The sequence below is a fragment of the Tetrahymena thermophila genome (assembly GCF_000189635.1).
Source record: "Tetrahymena thermophila SB210 genomic scaffold scf_8254799, whole genome shotgun sequence".
Taxonomy (NCBI): domain Eukaryota; phylum Ciliophora; class Oligohymenophorea; order Hymenostomatida; family Tetrahymenidae; genus Tetrahymena; species Tetrahymena thermophila.
In genome coordinates, this window is record NW_002476555.1 from 30,067 (window position 1) to 49,330 (window position 19,264).

The 19,264-nt window shown below is 20.8% G+C and overlaps 4 protein-coding genes across 4 annotated transcripts; 1 reads left to right on the forward strand and 3 right to left on the reverse strand. All coding sequences in view use genetic code 6, as the record gives it.

The window, feature by feature from the left end:
* Positions 1–2,079: 2,079 nt before the first annotated feature.
* TTHERM_000810540 (transmembrane protein, putative) lies at positions 2,080–5,673 on the reverse strand. Its single transcript, XM_012795751.1, has 5 exons — positions 4,481–5,673; positions 4,050–4,323; positions 3,232–3,935; positions 2,465–3,113; positions 2,080–2,411 (listed from the first exon to the last, which is right to left on the reverse strand). The coding sequence occupies exons 1-5, from the start codon at positions 5,360–5,362 to the stop codon at positions 2,239–2,241; spliced, it is 2,682 nt and encodes an 893-aa protein (XP_012651205.1). The 5' UTR covers positions 5,363–5,673; the 3' UTR covers positions 2,080–2,238.
* A 2,919-nt stretch (positions 5,674–8,592) lies between these two features.
* TTHERM_000810551 (hypothetical protein) lies at positions 8,593–10,505 on the reverse strand. The gene is made up of 3 exons (XM_012795752.1): positions 9,429–10,505; positions 9,305–9,374; positions 8,593–8,878 (listed from the first exon to the last, which is right to left on the reverse strand). Exons 1-3 carry the CDS (start codon positions 10,269–10,271, stop codon positions 8,736–8,738), a joined length of 1,056 nt encoding a protein of 351 aa, XP_012651206.1. The 5' UTR covers positions 10,272–10,505; the 3' UTR covers positions 8,593–8,735.
* A 2,094-nt stretch (positions 10,506–12,599) lies between these two features.
* Positions 12,600–12,818, forward strand: TTHERM_000810562 (hypothetical protein; the record flags this gene model as incomplete). The annotated part of the gene is made up of 1 exon (XM_012795753.1): positions 12,600–12,818. The coding sequence occupies one exon, from the start codon at positions 12,600–12,602 to the stop codon at positions 12,816–12,818; it is 219 nt and encodes a 72-aa protein (XP_012651207.1).
* Positions 12,819–13,672: 854 nt separating this feature from the next.
* On the reverse strand, positions 13,673–19,038 carry TTHERM_000810573 (transmembrane protein, putative; the record flags this gene model as incomplete). Its single annotated transcript, XM_012795754.1, has 5 exons — positions 13,673–13,845; positions 13,899–14,547; positions 14,661–15,364; positions 15,493–15,766; positions 15,988–19,038. The coding sequence occupies 5 exons, from the start codon at positions 19,036–19,038 to the stop codon at positions 13,673–13,675; spliced, it is 4,851 nt and encodes a 1,616-aa protein (XP_012651208.1).
* Positions 19,039–19,264: the final 226 nt, after the last annotated feature.

Below are 19,264 nucleotides of genomic sequence, written 5' to 3' on the forward strand. Positions count from 1 at the left end.
CACATTAATTAGTTATTTGATATTAATAAAAATAAAATAATAAAGTTTGTAATTGTAAAGTAATAAAATCAAGATTAACAATTTATTACCATTAATCTATTATATCAAAGAAGAAATATTACAAAATAATTAGTTAGATCATTAATTAATCTTAGATTTTTTAATTTAAAATAACAACCTGAAAAAGATTAATAAAAAATTATTAAAATTAGTTAATATTATTAAAAGTAAGTAATTTTTGAGTTCAGCAATAAAGGGATTTATATTTACTAATTTTAACTAAGAAATCAAAGAAATTCAATCATTTATTAAATATTTAAAACTAAATTCAAAATTATGTAATGATATTTATAACCAATCTAATAATTAATTAGAAATTAATAACTAATAATTATTGTAATTTCTAATATATTTGTTAAATTAATAAACTCCTTTAAGTAAATAAGCTGAAAAAAAAAATTTGGACTCTGATGATAATTGAAAAATTAATTATATTTTATATTAAAAAATAACATTACATAAATGTTTAATGGAAAATAATTTATTTAACAAATTTAATTTCAGTATTCAAATTATATTTTATCAAAGAAAAAATTGCATATTAACTAATCTATTAGATTTAAAATATTTCCTCTTCAACTTAAACTCATACATTTTTTTATATTGAATTATATCTAATAATTAAATTAAGAAGGTTTTTTAACTAATTTTAATTTAATAAAAACTAGATAAAAGCATAATTTTTAATTTAAATTTAATGTAAGGATTGTAAATTATTTGCAATTTGCTATACCATTAGCTAGATTAATTACCCCTAATATTTTTATTACATTTTATCTTTTAAAGGGTTATTTATTTATTATAAGAATTTTATATTAAAGAAAAAGTGCTTTAAAAAAATTATGATTACTAATACTAATTGTAAGAACTATAAAGTTTAAATTCAATTGTTTAAAAAATTAATAATTTAGTATTTAACTTTAAATCAAATGTTAATTTTGAGTGGAAATTGCACTTTTTAAATGTAAAACCTAATCAAGAGCTCCTTTTTCTTAAATGCCAGACTTACTTTTATCATTTAATTTTAAAAAATATCTATCATTTTTAAATTAGCAAATTTGCATTTTACAAATATCATAGAAATACCAAAAAAAATTATTTACTGAGGGTCTAAGACTAATATCATGAGCTTTGAAAATTAACTTAAAGCAGAACTCAATATTAATAAACAATCATTTACAATAATATTTTTGCTTTTTTAAAAAAGAAGATGAATATAATTTATAGAAAAATAAATAAATGTTTGCTAGTGTTAATTATTATTTTATTAACAAATTTTTATAAAATTAAAATCATTATATGATATGGATAAATATAAATTAATTATTATAAACATAAAATAAATTATAAAATATTTAAAAATAATTTACTACAGGTTATGAGTTAATTTTTATATATTATTTGGTTTCTAAAAAATAGGATCATTGGTGCTAATTTTAACTTAAATATATTATTATTACTTTTGATGTTTAAAAGTTATTTAGTTTATAAAAATCTATTGATAAACTAAATTATTTTTACTAAATATCTAGTTTTAGATTAGAAAGATTAGCACATTTATTCAAAACAAAGCATAAAAGTTGTATACCTTTTACTTCAATTTTATTATCTCTAAAAAAATTATTTCAAATGACTTAAGAAGAAAAGTTTGTTGATAATATAATCTAAAAATATAAAATTAAATAATATGTTCATTTATAAAAAAATTTTTGCTAAAATTATAAAAATTTAAATTAAATTTACTTCAAAAAAAGTGTTAAATTTGTAAGTCTGAAAAAAATTTCCTAAAAGCATACCCTAAATTATCTAATTCCTTCGCTGTAAAGATAATGAGACCTTTAAATTATTTGTATTCATTATCTTAGGCTTAATAGAAGATTTTAATGTATTTATATTTTAATATATCATTTTTTTTATATTTATTTAAAAACTGTCTTCTATGGCTACATATTTTATATTTTGTATATTTTTTAAAATTCTAATCTTTTCTATGGTAAATTAATTTTAATTATATTTTTAAAGATGTTCAAATTAAAAATGGTTAAATTTATTTAACATGGATTAATTTAAGATAAAAAACAAAAATGATATTTTTAAGAACATAAAATTAAAAAGTAGTGTTTAAATCTCATTATTTTATTTATCATAATTTTTAATTAAGAGACTATTTTAATTTTATCATTATTTATTGTTCAAATGTTAATTAATATTTTTATTTAATTTATCATCGCTGGTTATTGATAATCCAAATTCATCATTACAAGTATAAGTTTACATGTTTGCAGTTTCAGTAAGAGCTAATTCTTTGGGTGAATTCTAGAATTTATCTTAACTATCATATTTATGCATACCTTTTTAATATAAAATGAAAATTATTTAATATTTTAAGAAGTTGGTAATTTACTTAGTGGACTTTCTTTCGCTTTTCTTGAATAGTATGACCATTTCTCTCTCATGCCCTTGAGAGAATTTATCTTTTTATGTTATCCAATGATAGTTTCGTTTCCAGATAATAAAGTAAATCTATTGGTTTATGACTATTTTTCTAATTTAGGAGAAAGGATTTAATTTCTTTAGAGTTGAAAGTGCTCTTGCAAAGATTCTTAATTAAAGAAGCTATGTTGTTTAAAGTATTTAACTAAATGTTTAACTTTATTTTTAACTAACTTTATTTTCAAAAGAGAGCTTACTTTTATTTAACCTTATTAAATTTGAATATTTTCAAATAAAGAAGGGTATTTTGATATACAATATAAGAAGCAATTTTAGATAGTACTTCTTTTTTATCTGTCATTTTGTATTGTAATTAGACATATTCCAATCACCAGTTAAGTTATAAATTTAAGATTTAAAAAAATTAATATTGTAATTAAAATAGCTTCTAAAATCAAATTTATATTTGTTACACTAGCAATAATCTAAGTTAAATTTAGAGATAAAGCACATAAAATTGCTGATCTTTATAATAAATTGTTGAAATTCTAAACTGTGAAAGGCTTGGCCTTAAATATTATATAAATCTATAATAAGATAACAGCATTTAGCATGCTCAACTATTTTAATTTTAAAATAAAATAAGTATATTTATTCATTTTATAAATAGAAATAGGGAATAAAGTTATTTTAAATTGATTTGTATTTATTTATTAAAACAATTAATAACTAACTTACTTTTAATAAAATATTCTGTTGAAGTAATGTAGTTATCAAAATTAGAATTGATTTATAAAATAATTTAGCAAATTCCCAATAATAATACTTTTCTTTATATCCAGCAAATATAAAAGAATACTTTATTTCAGTAAAGATTGGCCATTTTTTCATTTTCCCATTTCTAATTTTTAAAAATAAAAATAGTGGAACAATAACTACCCAAAAAACTAGTAATGGTATGCAGTAGAATATAACATATGGTTTATGATATTAAGGGTCGTAGCATAATATATTTACATCTAAATCAAGATAGCTTTTATCACCAATTTATAGGCAATTCAAAGACCTGCTAAATAGCATAATAATCATCGGATAAAAATAAAGATAAATGAAGATACATGCAGTATTTAAGTATTTAAAAATATTTGTATTTTTTTTAAAATACCTTAAAATAAAGCCAAATATTAAATAAAGAGAGAGTACAGAAAGTGGTAAACATAATGACCACAAGGATTAATAAAACCATAAAGGTTTTAAGTTTGGATATCTTGAAAAAAAGCAATCAATAGATTTGCTTGTTAGGCTCATAGAATTTCCGGATACCTAAATTGGAATCTTAAAATAGTTAGGAATATTAAAATTAAAAAAGCTCAATAAAGACAATATCTGAAGGTGATCAGTTAAAATTTTGGAAATTATCTAAGGCTTATCTTATTATCTTACTATATTATATTTAAATTAATTAATATTTATGCATAAAAACAATAAATTAAATTAAATTTTATTTAAAAAAGCTTATTTTATAAATTATTTAAAAATTTAAGCTAATAAAATACACGTTGACCCTAAATAGACTAAATCCATTTTAGTGATAAAGTAGCCTGCTAACTTAGCTTGCTATTTATTGATTATATTTCTTAAAAGGGCAAATATATAGTAAAAGATGATAATGAATAAAACTAAATTTTATGTGATTATGATATAGCTATTTCCCTCACAACTGTAGCATTCTCCCTAACTAAATATTTATTGATACCTTTTGCCCCATATTTCTCCATAGGTATCACACGAGTAGCAAAGAGGACCTTTATATCCAGCTATACAATATTCCTAAAAAAAAATATGTTAAAATTTATTTTAAAAAATTCCTTATTGTTTAAAAATGACTGTTAAATTGTTCAGAGTTTGTAAATATATTTAATTTAAATTCTTTCAAATTTTTATTTTGGAGGTGATGAATCTATAAATAATAAATAATAATATTTACTTTAGATAATTTTGACTCAGCTTAGCATAAATTAGGATGAAAATTACAATATATTATCTAATCTGTAAATTTATTTTCTCTCCAATATCCATTTTTTAAAAGAATTTTTGACTGATAGCATTTAATAGCTGAATCAGGACACTATAAGCAAGAACTATCTTACAAGCTTAAAGAGTATTTACCTTCAGGGCAATCCTCACAAACTATTGAGTTGCTTTAACGCTTCGTAATTTAACCCAATTAACAGCTATTGAAATTAATAGTGATGTTTTTATAAAGTTAGTACTGCTTTAAATATACATTCCCCTTTGAATCAGAAATTTTTGGAAATAAATTTGAAACAACTTGCAAGATCATTTAATTATTTGGCTTATATATAATTTATGCATTCAGTTTAAATCCATTGTTTGTAAATTACTTTGATTACAACTCTCCAAGACATTATATTTACTATGAAGATTAGTCCCACTACAAAGAAACACTAATTTACTACAATATTGATTAAACTTCAGTGCTGTATTATTAAGTGCGAATATAATTAGCATCACTAGGTATAAAGATAGGTTTATCCTCCTCATCAAGCAATTAAATTTTGTTAAAAGTTATTTAATCTCCACTTAAAAATTAATTGACATAAATTTAATTATTTTTATTTTCTATTATTTATGTTTTCCTTGATGTTTCTATATCCTTTAAATTAATCTTAATACTTCTCAATGTAGATCCTAAATTATTTCCATATAGCTTTGCAAAATTTTAAGAGATTATATTATTATTATTGATTTTCTTCATAAAATCTAATACAAAATCAGGAATTATTTATTAATAATAGATTCCGCCACCAATCAAGGCCTTATTTGAAGAAATTACAGAATTTTCCATCACCAAATTGGAATTCACCAAATTAATAGCTCCACCTGTAGATAATTAAGCCTAATTATTTATAAAAGCGCTCTTTTATATAGTTAGACTAGCAATTTCAAAACTATTCTTTATACTTAAAGCTCCTCCATTTTATGATTAGCATTGATTTAGCTTAAAAACTGTATTTTTTATTTAAATGAATTAATTATCAGTAGCATAAATAGATCCTCCATTACCAATAGTATTTGTGTTATTTATAAAATGACTGTTATTTATTGTAATATTATTACATTAATTTATTAGTATAATCGAGGAATGCAAATTATCATAAAATAAAGTATTTTTGATTTAAATTTTATCTAAAAATAACATATCTATGTTTATAAACTCCATTACAGGATTTTATAATGTAAAATCTATAAATGAAGAAGAATGGATTTATGTTTTACCAATTAAATTTTACTGATTAATTTTTAAAATTGTTATTTAATTTTTAGTTGAATTTATATTTTGAATATCACAGTCTGTATAGCTAAGTATAAATATTATAGAAGGCTAACTTAAATATACTATTGAATTTTCAATAGTAAAATTGTTTACAGATAACTATAATGCATTTATAGTGAAACAATTTAAAGAAGTATTTAACTTTTAAATGATTATATCAGAGATTTATATTTATTCAGATTGGGTATCAAGTGAAATATCAGTAGAATTTTGCAAGTTCAAATTTTACAAAATATAATATTTAGATAAATATTATAAATTGTCTAACTTAATTGGTTATAATTATATCAATTGTAGTTAATAACAATTATCAACCTCTATGTGTTAAATCTAAGAAATTGTGGCTCCTTATATATTTAAAACCTATGAAAATAAAACTTACTATAATATTAAATTTGTCACGTTGAAAAAATTTGATAGAGATAATTGAAATACATTTATGTAGCTAGAGTTTTGTATTTTAATATCAGTTATTATAACTTAATAATTATTATTCATTTAAAATATAGTATTTCCATTCATCTTAGAGATGTTTATATGTTAAATAAAAACATTACTATTGTTTGTTAAAGTAAATATTATCTATTGCGATAATATATCTATTATATCTACTTACTCAATTACAACTAATTTACAGTTTTGAATTATTATTTAATTCTTACCTTCTCTGCTATTGTCGAATTTGATATTTTTAAAAAAAACTTTATCAAAATCAGATAAATTGAGTGAGTTCTAAATGTTTAAAGTAATGTTAAACATTTAAAAGTTTTTCATTTATTATTTCTAGTTAAATACTATCGTATTTTATATAGATAAATTCATATTTTTAAGATAAAAGTTTTCTATATATGATGGGTAATCGTTGCTTTCTGAGTATTACCAACAAATATTCTCTTTTTGAGATGAAGATTAAATAATCAAAGTAATTTAGGTATTTGAATCAATATTTTAGGGATTATATAAATTGTCACTTATACCTTAAATACACTATTAATCTTAGTAATTAATTTGTAATAGTGATATTTATTGATTAAAACTTTGTATTGAATCAAAATTTTAAAATAATTATATGGTTGAGTAAAGATTTTCTATTGGTCTATTTTATTGTTGTATGTTTATATAGCAATTTTAATTTTATTGTAAAGGCATTATTTAATGCTATACATTATCTAAAGAGGAAAGTAAAAGTTCTAAATAGGTTTAATAGTTTTAGTCTCTAATGATTTTCATATTTAATAACTATTAGTAAGTTTTATTGACTTCATAAACAAGCTGAAAATCAGATAAATATTCCATTTTTATGAGAGAAAGTTTATTTTTTTATATAATAATAAAATAGTTGTTATATTTTGTGTTAATAAAATTATCAACTTCTTTTATTCCTTTGTCAATAATAGGAAATTATTATTAAAAACTTAAACCATTATAAATTATGATATCATTTGGGCATATGGAATAAACAAAATCTGAGTCATATGAAATTTTAGCTTATTTTAGACAAGCATTCTAGAGGGTTGTAATTAAATTTAACTTATAAGAGAATACCAAAGTTAAACTTTAATTGTTAACTACATATATTAGCTGCCTAAAGGGATCGCTTACTACATTTGTAACTCTATAGTACTAGGATAATTAATATGAATACAAAATTTATATAACTTAAAGATTTATTATGTATGCCATAATATTATTATCCTCTTAAATAATTAAACAGATAAGCTATTAGCTACCTTATTAAGGATCATTACTGTTAATCCTTTCTTCATAATCAAAAGGAATATTCCACCAATTGTTTTAATAAGATTCAAATTATTTTATTTGCAATTTGAAAGCAAATTTAATTGTAGCAATACTTGAAAATTTGATTAAATCTATTTTTTGATAGTTTATATCATAAATTTAAAGGAAATTTGATGAAGGAAGAACTATAAATTAACTGCATATAAGCGACATAGAAACATCTCCCTCAATAAAATTAACCAAATTTAGTTCAGTTACATTTTTATCATTTAAATTGATTTTGCTAAGCTAATAATTCTACTAGTATAATAATAATATTTAATTATCAACATTATCATAGAAATAATTGTCAGGTAGACTAATTAATTTTACTTTTTGTAACAAAATCAACTTTTTTTATTATAAATCAGCTTAAACTATGTTAATATATTAGAATTAGATAAATAAAAATTAACAATCTTTGATCAAAATCAATTATGTAAAATAAGGGTATATGTTTTATTATGAAGGCTCGAAAAGTAAGTTATCAACAAGTTAAGAATTTTAATACAAATTTAAGGAGAGATTTAGAATACTATAACTTACAAAGAATTCATTCTTGATATTTAAATGTTATAATTTTTAGTATTAAAGCAATTTAGTAGGGCTAGCATAAAGTATTTCTGTCAGATCAAAAGCAATTATATATGTGTAAGTCTAAACGATCATCAAAGATTACTGCGTATTTAGATAAACTTATACTATAGAAGTAGTATTATAGTTTTATAAAGATATCGTTTCTATAAATTACATACTAGGAAATTAAAATGTTAATATAAACTAATTTGAATATAAAAAAGCTATATTCTTGTTTTTATCCATCAAAACACCTTGGATGTTATTTACATCAATTCTAAAGTTTGTAAAATTCAGGGTTAAATAATTAAAAAGATAAATAGTTGGACTGCTATCAACTACTATCAAGCTAGTCTATTCTTAATAATAATAAACTGCATTTTCAGCAAATTATGCGACACATTGATAAAGGAATAATTATTAATTTCCTGGAATATTAATGATGTTTACTTATTTTAATGACCCTGTTAATCCAATCAATATTTTATGATCGCCATCATAGAATAAGCTTGTATTATTATATCTATACTCAAACAAATAGTTAGAACTTTGAAAGTCCTATTTGCTAAAAAAATTGACATTTTAGTTAAAAAAAACTACTACTAACTAGTCTTACTTACTTATCAAAGGTATATTTTAGTAAACATTTTAAGTCATTCCTAGTTGCTATCTCTATAAATAATAGTAAAGTTTATTAAAAATATATTTATTTTTTAATATAATTCTAACAAATGAATTTTCAATGTCAAATCATTAAAATATGTTTAAATTTTTAAGGCTCAAAATATTAAATGAATTTTAGAATTTTAAATAAAAACTGAAATGATATTTGATAATAAATAAGTTTCTAATATTTAACATGGGGTGGGATCTAGGGTAATTATATATTAATTGTTTGTTTTATGCTTTTTATAAATAGATCTCATCTATTTAAATTATTATTTTCTAAAATGTTTACCCCATTTTATAATTTAATAAAAAAATTTTAAAAGGAAATTAATATATTTACATTTTAAGTAGGGTATTTTGATATTTATGCTGTAATTAAATCAAAAATTTAAATGTGCTAATAGTAAAATACTATCTAATTATCATCACATTGAACAAAAAAGCTTGGATAAGAATATTAGAAGCTATATTCTATGAATTTATATGTCTTTTCCAAGACCTATTTTAATTAATAATATTTTTTAAAAAATTAAAATATTATAAGTTGAATTACATTTATTGAGTATATCATTTTATTAAAAGTGAGAGCAACTAAAATTTACTAATTTAAACAGTACTCGTACTTAAGAACATTAGATTCTAATTTTATAATTATTTATGTCTGTGGCTCATTTTATGTATTTTATAGATAAAAGACGTTTTCCTTTACCCATATGAAGGATACTAAATTCCAATCAACAATAACGATTGAGAGATCAAATGTAAAATTTAATTTTATAAAAACTAATTCATTATTAGTTTTAATAACGTCGTAAATGATTAAATTTTATGTGAAATTATCATATAATGCAATTTTATTATTTTGTAAATTAATATCTTAAATTACATAATTTTATTTAAAATTATAAATGCTAAATGGATTGTTGAATAAATTATTAATCCAAAAAACTCCATCTTAAGATGAAAAACTATGAATTTAAGTATTGTCATCATTTTCTATACTCCCTAGTAGATAGCAATCTTCTAGTTAACTTTTAATAATAACCATATTACTTGTATCTATTATATTTTCAGACTTTTGAATATATTACAAATTCTCATCTAAAAAATAAAACTAAATAGCTTTTTCTGCATATAAAGAGGCATCAGTTTTAGCATCTATTCTCATAAATTGCTTTAATTCCATGTCAAATCTATAAAAATAGCTTTGATCATAATAAAAAACATATCTATCATTAAAAACTTGAATATAATAACCATTAATTGCTTCTGGATAATTTATACCGAAATTATAGAGCTCATTTCGAGATAAATCAAAGCTATAGACTTATATAAAAGACTAGTGAAATATGAAGATTTCTCCTGTTTTTTAGTAATTAAAGTAAGGATTGTCCATTACATAGAATTACACAGTTATAGATTTGTTGATAAATTTTTTTTAGCTGATAGAAAAAGGTTGGCAGTCATTATTTAAAAAATAAAAATAAATAATATCATTAAAAGCAACTAATGGATTGTAAACATCATGAACATAATAGAAATTGGGTGTAGAGTTTGTACCAAAATTATAAATTTCTGATATATTGTTTGTTAAAAAGTCTATTAAATAAAGAATCGTCTCATCTAATTCATTTAAAGTCAAGTAAGCTATCTAATCATCATTTAAAATGACAAAATTCTAAAGAGAAAAATAGTAAGCTGAAGGATTTTGAATTATTTGTTCACTTGTATCTAAACTAAAAATTTAAGGAATACTTTATATTATTAGTAAATTTCTTTTCTCCAAATATTAAAAAACACCTATTATATTTGAAGAATCGTACTGATAAGAAATAATTTACTTTTATGAATTAATGTCAACCACATATTCTTATATAACTGAATCAAATTATTTGCTTAATAAAAAATACTAATTATTTATTATTTATAATTTGTTAAAATACACTAGATTATCTTTTAGTTCAAATGAATAGAACCTAGTATTTATCATAGAAATTTTTTATAAATTTTAAAAAGAAAATTTAATTTTTTAAACTCCTAAAGCTTATGAATTTAATCTCTATTTTTCATCTTGAATATAAAATAAATTTATATCTTTATTTTTATTTAAGCTAAAAATATTTTAGTAATAGCGAGTGTTAACTGTAGAAAATTAACTAAAATCTTAATTAGGCTTTTAATTTTCATTAGGATTTAAATACTTAATTAAGTAAGTTTAATCTGTAGTATTTAATGATATTCTAATTTATTAAAAATTATTAGTTTAAACTTCGAAAATTTATGACAAAAATATTTCAATAATATTATTCTATTTGAAAAAAACATTTGTTATTGTTGATAAGCTTGTAATAAATCCGCTTTTTAATCCTTAGATTAAAGTATCGTTTTAAAACTGATAACCATTTTAAAGTTTTATTAAATAATCAGTCAAATTGATAAATTATAGATTATCTGAAATTAAGAAAACAAAAGTAGAGTTATATTCTTAGTTTTCATAAAATGAATAATCATTTATCTAGTTAATAAAAGTTATATTTAGTACTTATTCCACTTATTCTGATACCTAATTTAAAACAAATATTTATAATATCTGATTTATTTTATCAATCAAGATAATTGAATTTATTAAATTACTGTAAAATATATCATTTGTTAAATCAAATTATTCTAATAATGTGATTTAGAAATTAGTATCATTTAAGTATACTTACTTATAAACAGATGTTTGTCTTTGCAAAAAATCAGAAAAAGTGCTAATTAAATATTAATATTTCTAAGTTGATTACATAATATTTATATAGTCTGAATATAATAATTAGGTATCTAAAAATTTTAGAGATCTATCTTCTTACAAAATAGCTACCTAAATTAATAATTAAAAAATTTTTATAAAATAAATCAGAAAATATTATATTTACCTAATAAGAACCGACAGTAATCTATATATAATAGTTTGTTTTGTTGAGAATATTGATTTAAAAAATACCTTGAATAGGAAGTAAATCGCATGGAAATTTATTCAATTTTTATTGTATCAAATCATACCAAGCTATTAAACATGTTTTCATTTAATTAAGAAATACTATTCTATTTTAATAATCAATATATTAAACATAGTAATCATAATCTAAATTAGTTTAATCAAAAACAATTTGCTTTGTGATAAAATTTATCACTTTTATAGAACTATTAGCTAAGCAGCCTCCATATTCTTCTAAAATAAAGCTCTTTTATTAGTATTAATAATATCCATTAGCAATATAATTAAAATAAAAGCCTTGCATATCTTAATATATTTCGATGTAAATAATCTAAAAATTTTAATCCACAAGAGCAAAATAACATGAATTTGCTCTAATGAGGTAGTAATCTTGATTAAATGAGTTTAATTCGAGAACTTTTTAAGTAAGCAGTGGAGGACTGTCGTTAATTTGTATACATTAGCTAATTTTTTAGCATATTTATGTTTTTTAATTTGGAAAGTAAGAGCTTTGGCAACTATTTACACATTATTATTCTGTAAAAGGCTCTTAGATAAAATCCCATTCAGATTAACAAATTTTTTGTTTTAGTGAACACTCATTCTTTTCCTTATCAAAGTATAAATTAGGGCTGCATTGTAAGCAATTTTATTTAGAATCACATTTAACACATCCTACAATCTAGCATTTAATACAGTATTAGTTATCTGCTTATATTTCTCCAACTTCGCAATTTTAAACACATGTAGAAGAATTTAAATTACTTTTATAATAATTCTGAGGACAGCTTATGCAAGAATCTGAACTAGTGCTAAAACAATCTTAGCAACTGCTTGAGCATGGCAAACACTATTATGAAACTAGATTAAATATTTATCCGCTTGAACATTCAGCTCTAATCTTAGATGCAACAATAAAAATAATTGCAAAAAAACAGCTTATTTTCATTCAAAATTGTATGATAGTTTTATTATCTTTTTTTTTCTTTTGAAGCAGTTTTTTAATTGATTTCTTGATTAATTTAAAGAAATTTATATTTAATTATTTAAATAATGTTAATCAAATTATTAAGCAAAAATTGTATTCAGTAGAATTTAAACATAGTTAGAATTAATAATTGAGTTTTATTATCTTTTCAACTTCTGATTTTTTTTTTTCCTAACAAAAATAGATGGATTGGTCTTTATTATAATTCGTTTAAATTATGAACACTTAATTATAGTGGTTATTTTGATGATAAAAACTTTTTGAAAAAGCTAAAACAAATAGATTAATAAAATAATTTGATATTTTTCTTTTAAAATAGTTAGTTTTCTTTATTTTTTAAAAAAATTACATTTTTAACAAATTTGTATATAAAGTATGAAAAAACTTTATTCAAGCTAATTTAATTTATTTTTTAAATGTACTTTTAAAGTATTACCTAAATTTTTTATTCACTTTCAAGCTATCTTATATAATAAGCTAAAATGAATTGGTAAATATATAAATTAAATGTAATAAGTAAAAGTATTTATAAAAGTTTATGAAATAGAATAAACAGCAAGTAAACTTAAATTTATCTAGCTTAAAATTTAAATAGTTTTTATTTATGAAGTATTAATAATTAGCATAAATATAATTATTTATTATAGAATAAAAATAAAATAATGATAAGATTAAGCACAAGCTTAAACATAAAAATAATTATTTATTAAATTTTTCATATAAATTTTGTAAAAATTTATTGACGCAAAATACATAGAATTAAAAAGTAGCATTTTATCTCATTATCTTATATATAATTATTTTTAAATAAATGAATATATTAATTTTATCATTATTTTTTGGTAAAATGATTTAAATTTTTATTTAATTTATTTTCACTTGTTATTTATATTCCAAATTCATCGTGAGAAGTGTTAGAAGTGTAACTTTACATATTTTCAGTAAGAGCTATTTCTTTGTGTGTATTCTAGATTTTATCTTAACTATCTAATGAATGTACATCTTTTTAATAAAAAATGGAAATTATTTAGTATTTTAAGAAATAGATAATTTACTTATTGGACTTTCTTTTGTTTTTCTTGTATAATATGACCATTTCTCTCTCATACTCTTGAAAGAATTTATCTTTTTATGTTGTCTAATGATATTTTCATTACCAGATAATAAAGTAAATCTACTGGCTTACTACTATAGTTCTAATTAAGGAGAAAAAATTTAAGTTCTTTAGATATTAAAATGTTATTGCAAAGATTCTTAATTGAAAAAGTTGTATTGCTTTAAGTACTTAACTAAATGTTTAACTTTGTTTTTGACTAACTTTATTTTCAAAAGAGAACTTACTTTTACTTAGCCTTACTAAACTTAAATGTTTTCAAATAATGAAGGATATTTTGATATAAAATATAGGAGGCAATTTTAGATTCTACTCCTTTTTTATCTGTCATTTTGTATTGTAATTAGACATATCCCAATCACCAGTTAAGTTATAAATTGAAGATTAGAAAATATTAATAATGTAATTAAAATAGCTTCTAAAATAAAATTCATATTTGTAACACTGGCAATAATTTAAGTTAAATTTAGTGACAATGCACATAAAATTGCTGATCTTTATAATAAATTGTTGAAATTCTAAATTGTGAATGGCTTAGCTTTAAATATTATATAAATCTACAATAAGATAATTGCATTTAGCATGCTCAACTATTTTAATTTTAAAATTAAATGGTATATTTATTCGTTTTATAAATAGAAAAAGGGAATAAAGTTAATTTAAATTGATTCGTATTTATTTATTAAAACAATTAATAATTTACTTTTAAGAAAGAATTTTGCTGAAGTAATGTAGCTATCAAAATTAGAATTGATTTATAAATTAATTTTGCAAATTCCCAATAATAATACTTTTCTTTATATCCTGCAAATATAAAAGAATACTTTATTTCAATAATGATTGACCATTTTTTTATTTTTCCATTTCTAATTTTTAAGAATAAAAATAGCGGAACAATAATTGCCCAAAGTAGTAGTAATGGTAAGCAGTAGAATATAACATACGGCTTATGATCTTAAGGGTCGTAGCATAATATATTTATATCTAAATCAAGATAGCTTTTATCACCAATTTGTATGCAATTCAAAGACCTGCTAAATAGCATAATGATCATAGGATAAAAATAAAGATATATGAAGATACATGCAGTATTTAAGTATTTAAAAATGTTTGTATTTTTTTTTAAATAACTTAAAATAAAGCCTAATATTAAATAAAGCGAGAGTATAGAAAGTGGTAAACATAGCGACCACAAAGACTAATAAAACCATAAAGGTTTTAAATTTGGATATCTTGAAAAAAAGCAATCTATAGACTTGCTTGTTAAGCTCAAAGAATTTCCTGACACCTATATTGGAAGCTTAAAATAGTTAGGAATATTAATATTAAAAAAGCTCAGCAAAGACAGTATCTGAAGGTGATCAGTTAAAATTTTGGAAATTATCTAAGGTTTATCTTATTATCTTACTATATTATAATTAAATTAATATTAATACATTTTTTTAATTATAAAATAGTAAATTAAATCTAAATTAAATTTAAAAAAATAAAAATTATTTCATAAATTATATGCTAAATTTAAGCTAATAAAATACACGTTGATCCTAAATAGACTAAATCCATTTTAGTGATAAAGTAACCTGCTAATTTAGTTTGTTATTTATTAATTATATTTCTTAAAAGTGCAAATAAATAGCAAAAAATGATTATGAATAAAACTAAATTTTATGTAATTATGAAAAAGCTATTTTCCTCACAACTGTAGCATTCTCCCTAACTAAATATTTATTGATATTTTTTACCCCAAATTTCTCCAAAAGTATCACATGAGTAGCAAAGAGGACCTTTGTATCCAGTTATACAATATTCCTTAACAAAAAAATACATTAAAAATTATTTTATAAAAATTCCTTTTAATTTAAAAATAATGGTTCAATTTTTCAGAGTTTGTGAATATTTTTTAATTAAAATTCATTTCAAATTTTTGAAATAATGAATCTAAATATATTCTCTTTCTCCCTCCTTTTTGGTTAAAGCCAATCTAAAATGGACTCTAATACTTATCAACCACATAAAAAAAAAATATTTACTTTAGATATTTGTGATTCAGCTTAGCATGAATTAGGACGAAAATGACAATATATTATTTAGTCTGTAAATTCGTTTTCTCTCCAATATCCATTTTTTAAAAGAATTGTTGACTGGTAGCATTTAACAGCTGAATCAGGACAATGTAAGCAAGAACTATCTTACAAACTTAGTGAGTATTTTCCTTCAGGGCAATCCTCGCAAACTATTGAGTTGCTTTGCTGCTTAGTAATTTAGCCCAATTAACAACTATTAAAATTGATAGTGATGTTTTTATAAAGTTATTACTGCTTTAAATATACATTCCCTTTTGAATCAGAAATTTTTGGAAATAAATTGGAAACAATTTGCAAGATCATTTAATTATTTGGTTTATACATAATTTATGCATTCAATTTAAATCCATTGTTTGTAAATTACTTTGATTACAGCTCTCCAAGACACTATATTTACTATGTAGATTAGTCCCACTATAAAGAAACGCTAATTTACTACAATATTGATTAAACGTCATTACTGTATTATTAAGTGTTAGTATTATCATTACTAGGTATAAAGATTGGATGGTCCTCTTCATCAAGTAATTAAATTTTATTAAAATTTATTTAGTCTCCACTTTTAAATGAATTGACATAAATCTAACTATTTTAATTTTCTATTATTTATGTTTTCTTTGATGTTTCTATATCATTTAAATTAATCTTAATACTTCTCAATGTAGATCCTAAATTATTTCCATATAACTTTGCGAAATTTTAAGAGATGATGTTATTATTAATGATTTTATTTGTCAAATCTAATACAAAATCAGGAATTATTTATTAATAATAGATTCCACCACCAATTAAAGCCTAATTTGAAGAAACTACAGAATTTTCCATCATTAAATTGGAATTTACCAAATTGATAGCTCCACCTGTAGATAATAAAGCCTAATTATCTATAAAAGCACTCTTTTTTATAGTTAGACTAGCCATTTCAATATTATTCTTTATACTTAAAGCTCCTCCATTTTATAATTAGCATTAATTTTGTTTAAATACTGTATTTTTTATTTAAATAAATTAATTATCAGTAGCATAAATAGATCCTCCAGTACCAATTGTATTTGTGTTATTTATAAAATGACTCTCATTTATCGTAATATTATTACATTAATTCATTATTATTATTGAAGAATACATATTATCATATAATAAAATATTTTACACTTAAATTTGATCTAAAATTATTACATGTGCGTTTATAAATTCCATCACAGGATTTTATAAAGTAAAATCTATAAATGAAGAAGAATGGATTTATGTATAACTAATAAAATTTTGCTAATTAATTTTTAAAATGGTTATTTAATTTTTAGATGAATTTATATTTTGAATATCACAGTCTGTATAGCTAAGTATAAATATTACAGAAGGCTAACTTAAATATACTATTGAATTTTAAATAGTAAAATTGTTTAAAGATAACTATAATGCATTTATTGTGAAACAATTTAAAGAGGTATTTAATTTCTAAATAATTATATCAGAGATTTGAGTTTATTCAGACTAAGTAACAAGTGAAATATCAGTAGAATTTTGCAAGTTCAAATCTTACAACATATAATATTTAGATAAATATTATAAATTTTCTAACTTAATTGGTTATAATTATATCAATTGTAGTTAATAACAATTATCAACCTCTATGTGTTAAATCTTAGAAATTGTGGCTCCTTATATCTTTAAAACCTAAGAAAATAATACTGACTATATGATAAGATTTGTAGCATTAAAAAAATTTGATAGAGATAATTGAAATACATTTATGTAGCTAGAGTTTTGTATTTTAATATCAGTTATTACTACTTAGTAATTGTTATCCATTTAAAATATAGTATTTCCATTCATCTTCGAGATGTTTATATTTTAAATTATAACATTGCTATTGTTAGTTAATGTAAATATTATCTATTGAGATAATATATCAATTATATCTACTTACTCGATTATAACTAATTTGCAGTTTTGAATTATTATTTAATTCTGACCATCTCTCTAATTGTCGAATTTGATATTTTAAAAAAGAACTTTATCAAAGTCAGTTAAAGTCAGTGAGCTCTGAATGTTTAAAGTCATGTTAAACATTTAAAAGTTTTTCATCTATTTTTTCTAATTAAATACTATTGCATTTTAAAGAGATAAATTCATATTTTTAAGATAAAAGTTTTCTATATAAGATGAGAAATTGTTTTTATCTGAGTATAACCAACAAATATTCTCTTATTGAGATGAAGATTAAATAGTCAAACTAGTTTTGGTATTTGAATCAATATTTTAGAGATTATATAAATTGTCACTTATACCTTAAATGCACTATTGATCTTAGTAATTTATTTGTATTAGTGATAATTGTTGATTAAAACTTTTTATTGAACTAAAACTTTAAAATAATTATACGGTTGTGTAAACATTTTCTATTGGTCTGTTTTACTGTTGTATGTTAATATAGCAATTTTAATTTTATTGTAAAGGAACTATTTAATGCTATACATTATCATAAGAGGAAAGTAAAAGTTCTATATAAGTTTAATAGTTTTAGCCTCTAGTGACTTTCATATTTAATAGCTATTAATAAGTTTTATTGACTTCATAAACAAGTTGGAAATCAGATAGATATTCCATTTTTATGAGAGAAAGTTTATTTTTTTATATAATAATAAAATAGTTGTTATATTTTGTACTAATAAAATTTTCAACTTCTTTTATTCCTTTGTCAACAATCGGAAATTATTATTAAAAACTTAACCCATTATAAATTATGACATCATTTGGACATATGGAATAAACAAAATCTGAGTCATATGAAATTTTAGCTTACTTTAAACAGGCATTCTAGAGGGTTGTAATTAAATTTAACTTATAAGAGAATACCAAAGTTAAACTTTAATTGTTAATTACATATATCAACTGCCTAAAGGGATCAATTACTACATTTGTAACTTTAGAGTATTTAGATAATTAATATGAATACAAAATTTATTTAGTTTAAAGATTAATTATGTATACCATAATATTATTTTCTTCTTAAACAATTAAACAGATAAGCTTTTAGCTATCTTATTAAGGATCATTACTATTAATCCTTTCTTCATAATCAAAAGGAATATTCCACCAATTGTTTTAATAAGACTAAAATTATTTTATTTGCAATTTTAAAACAAATTTAATTGCAGCAATACTTGAAAATTTGATTAAATCTATTTTTTGATAGTTTATATCATAAATTTAAAGGAAA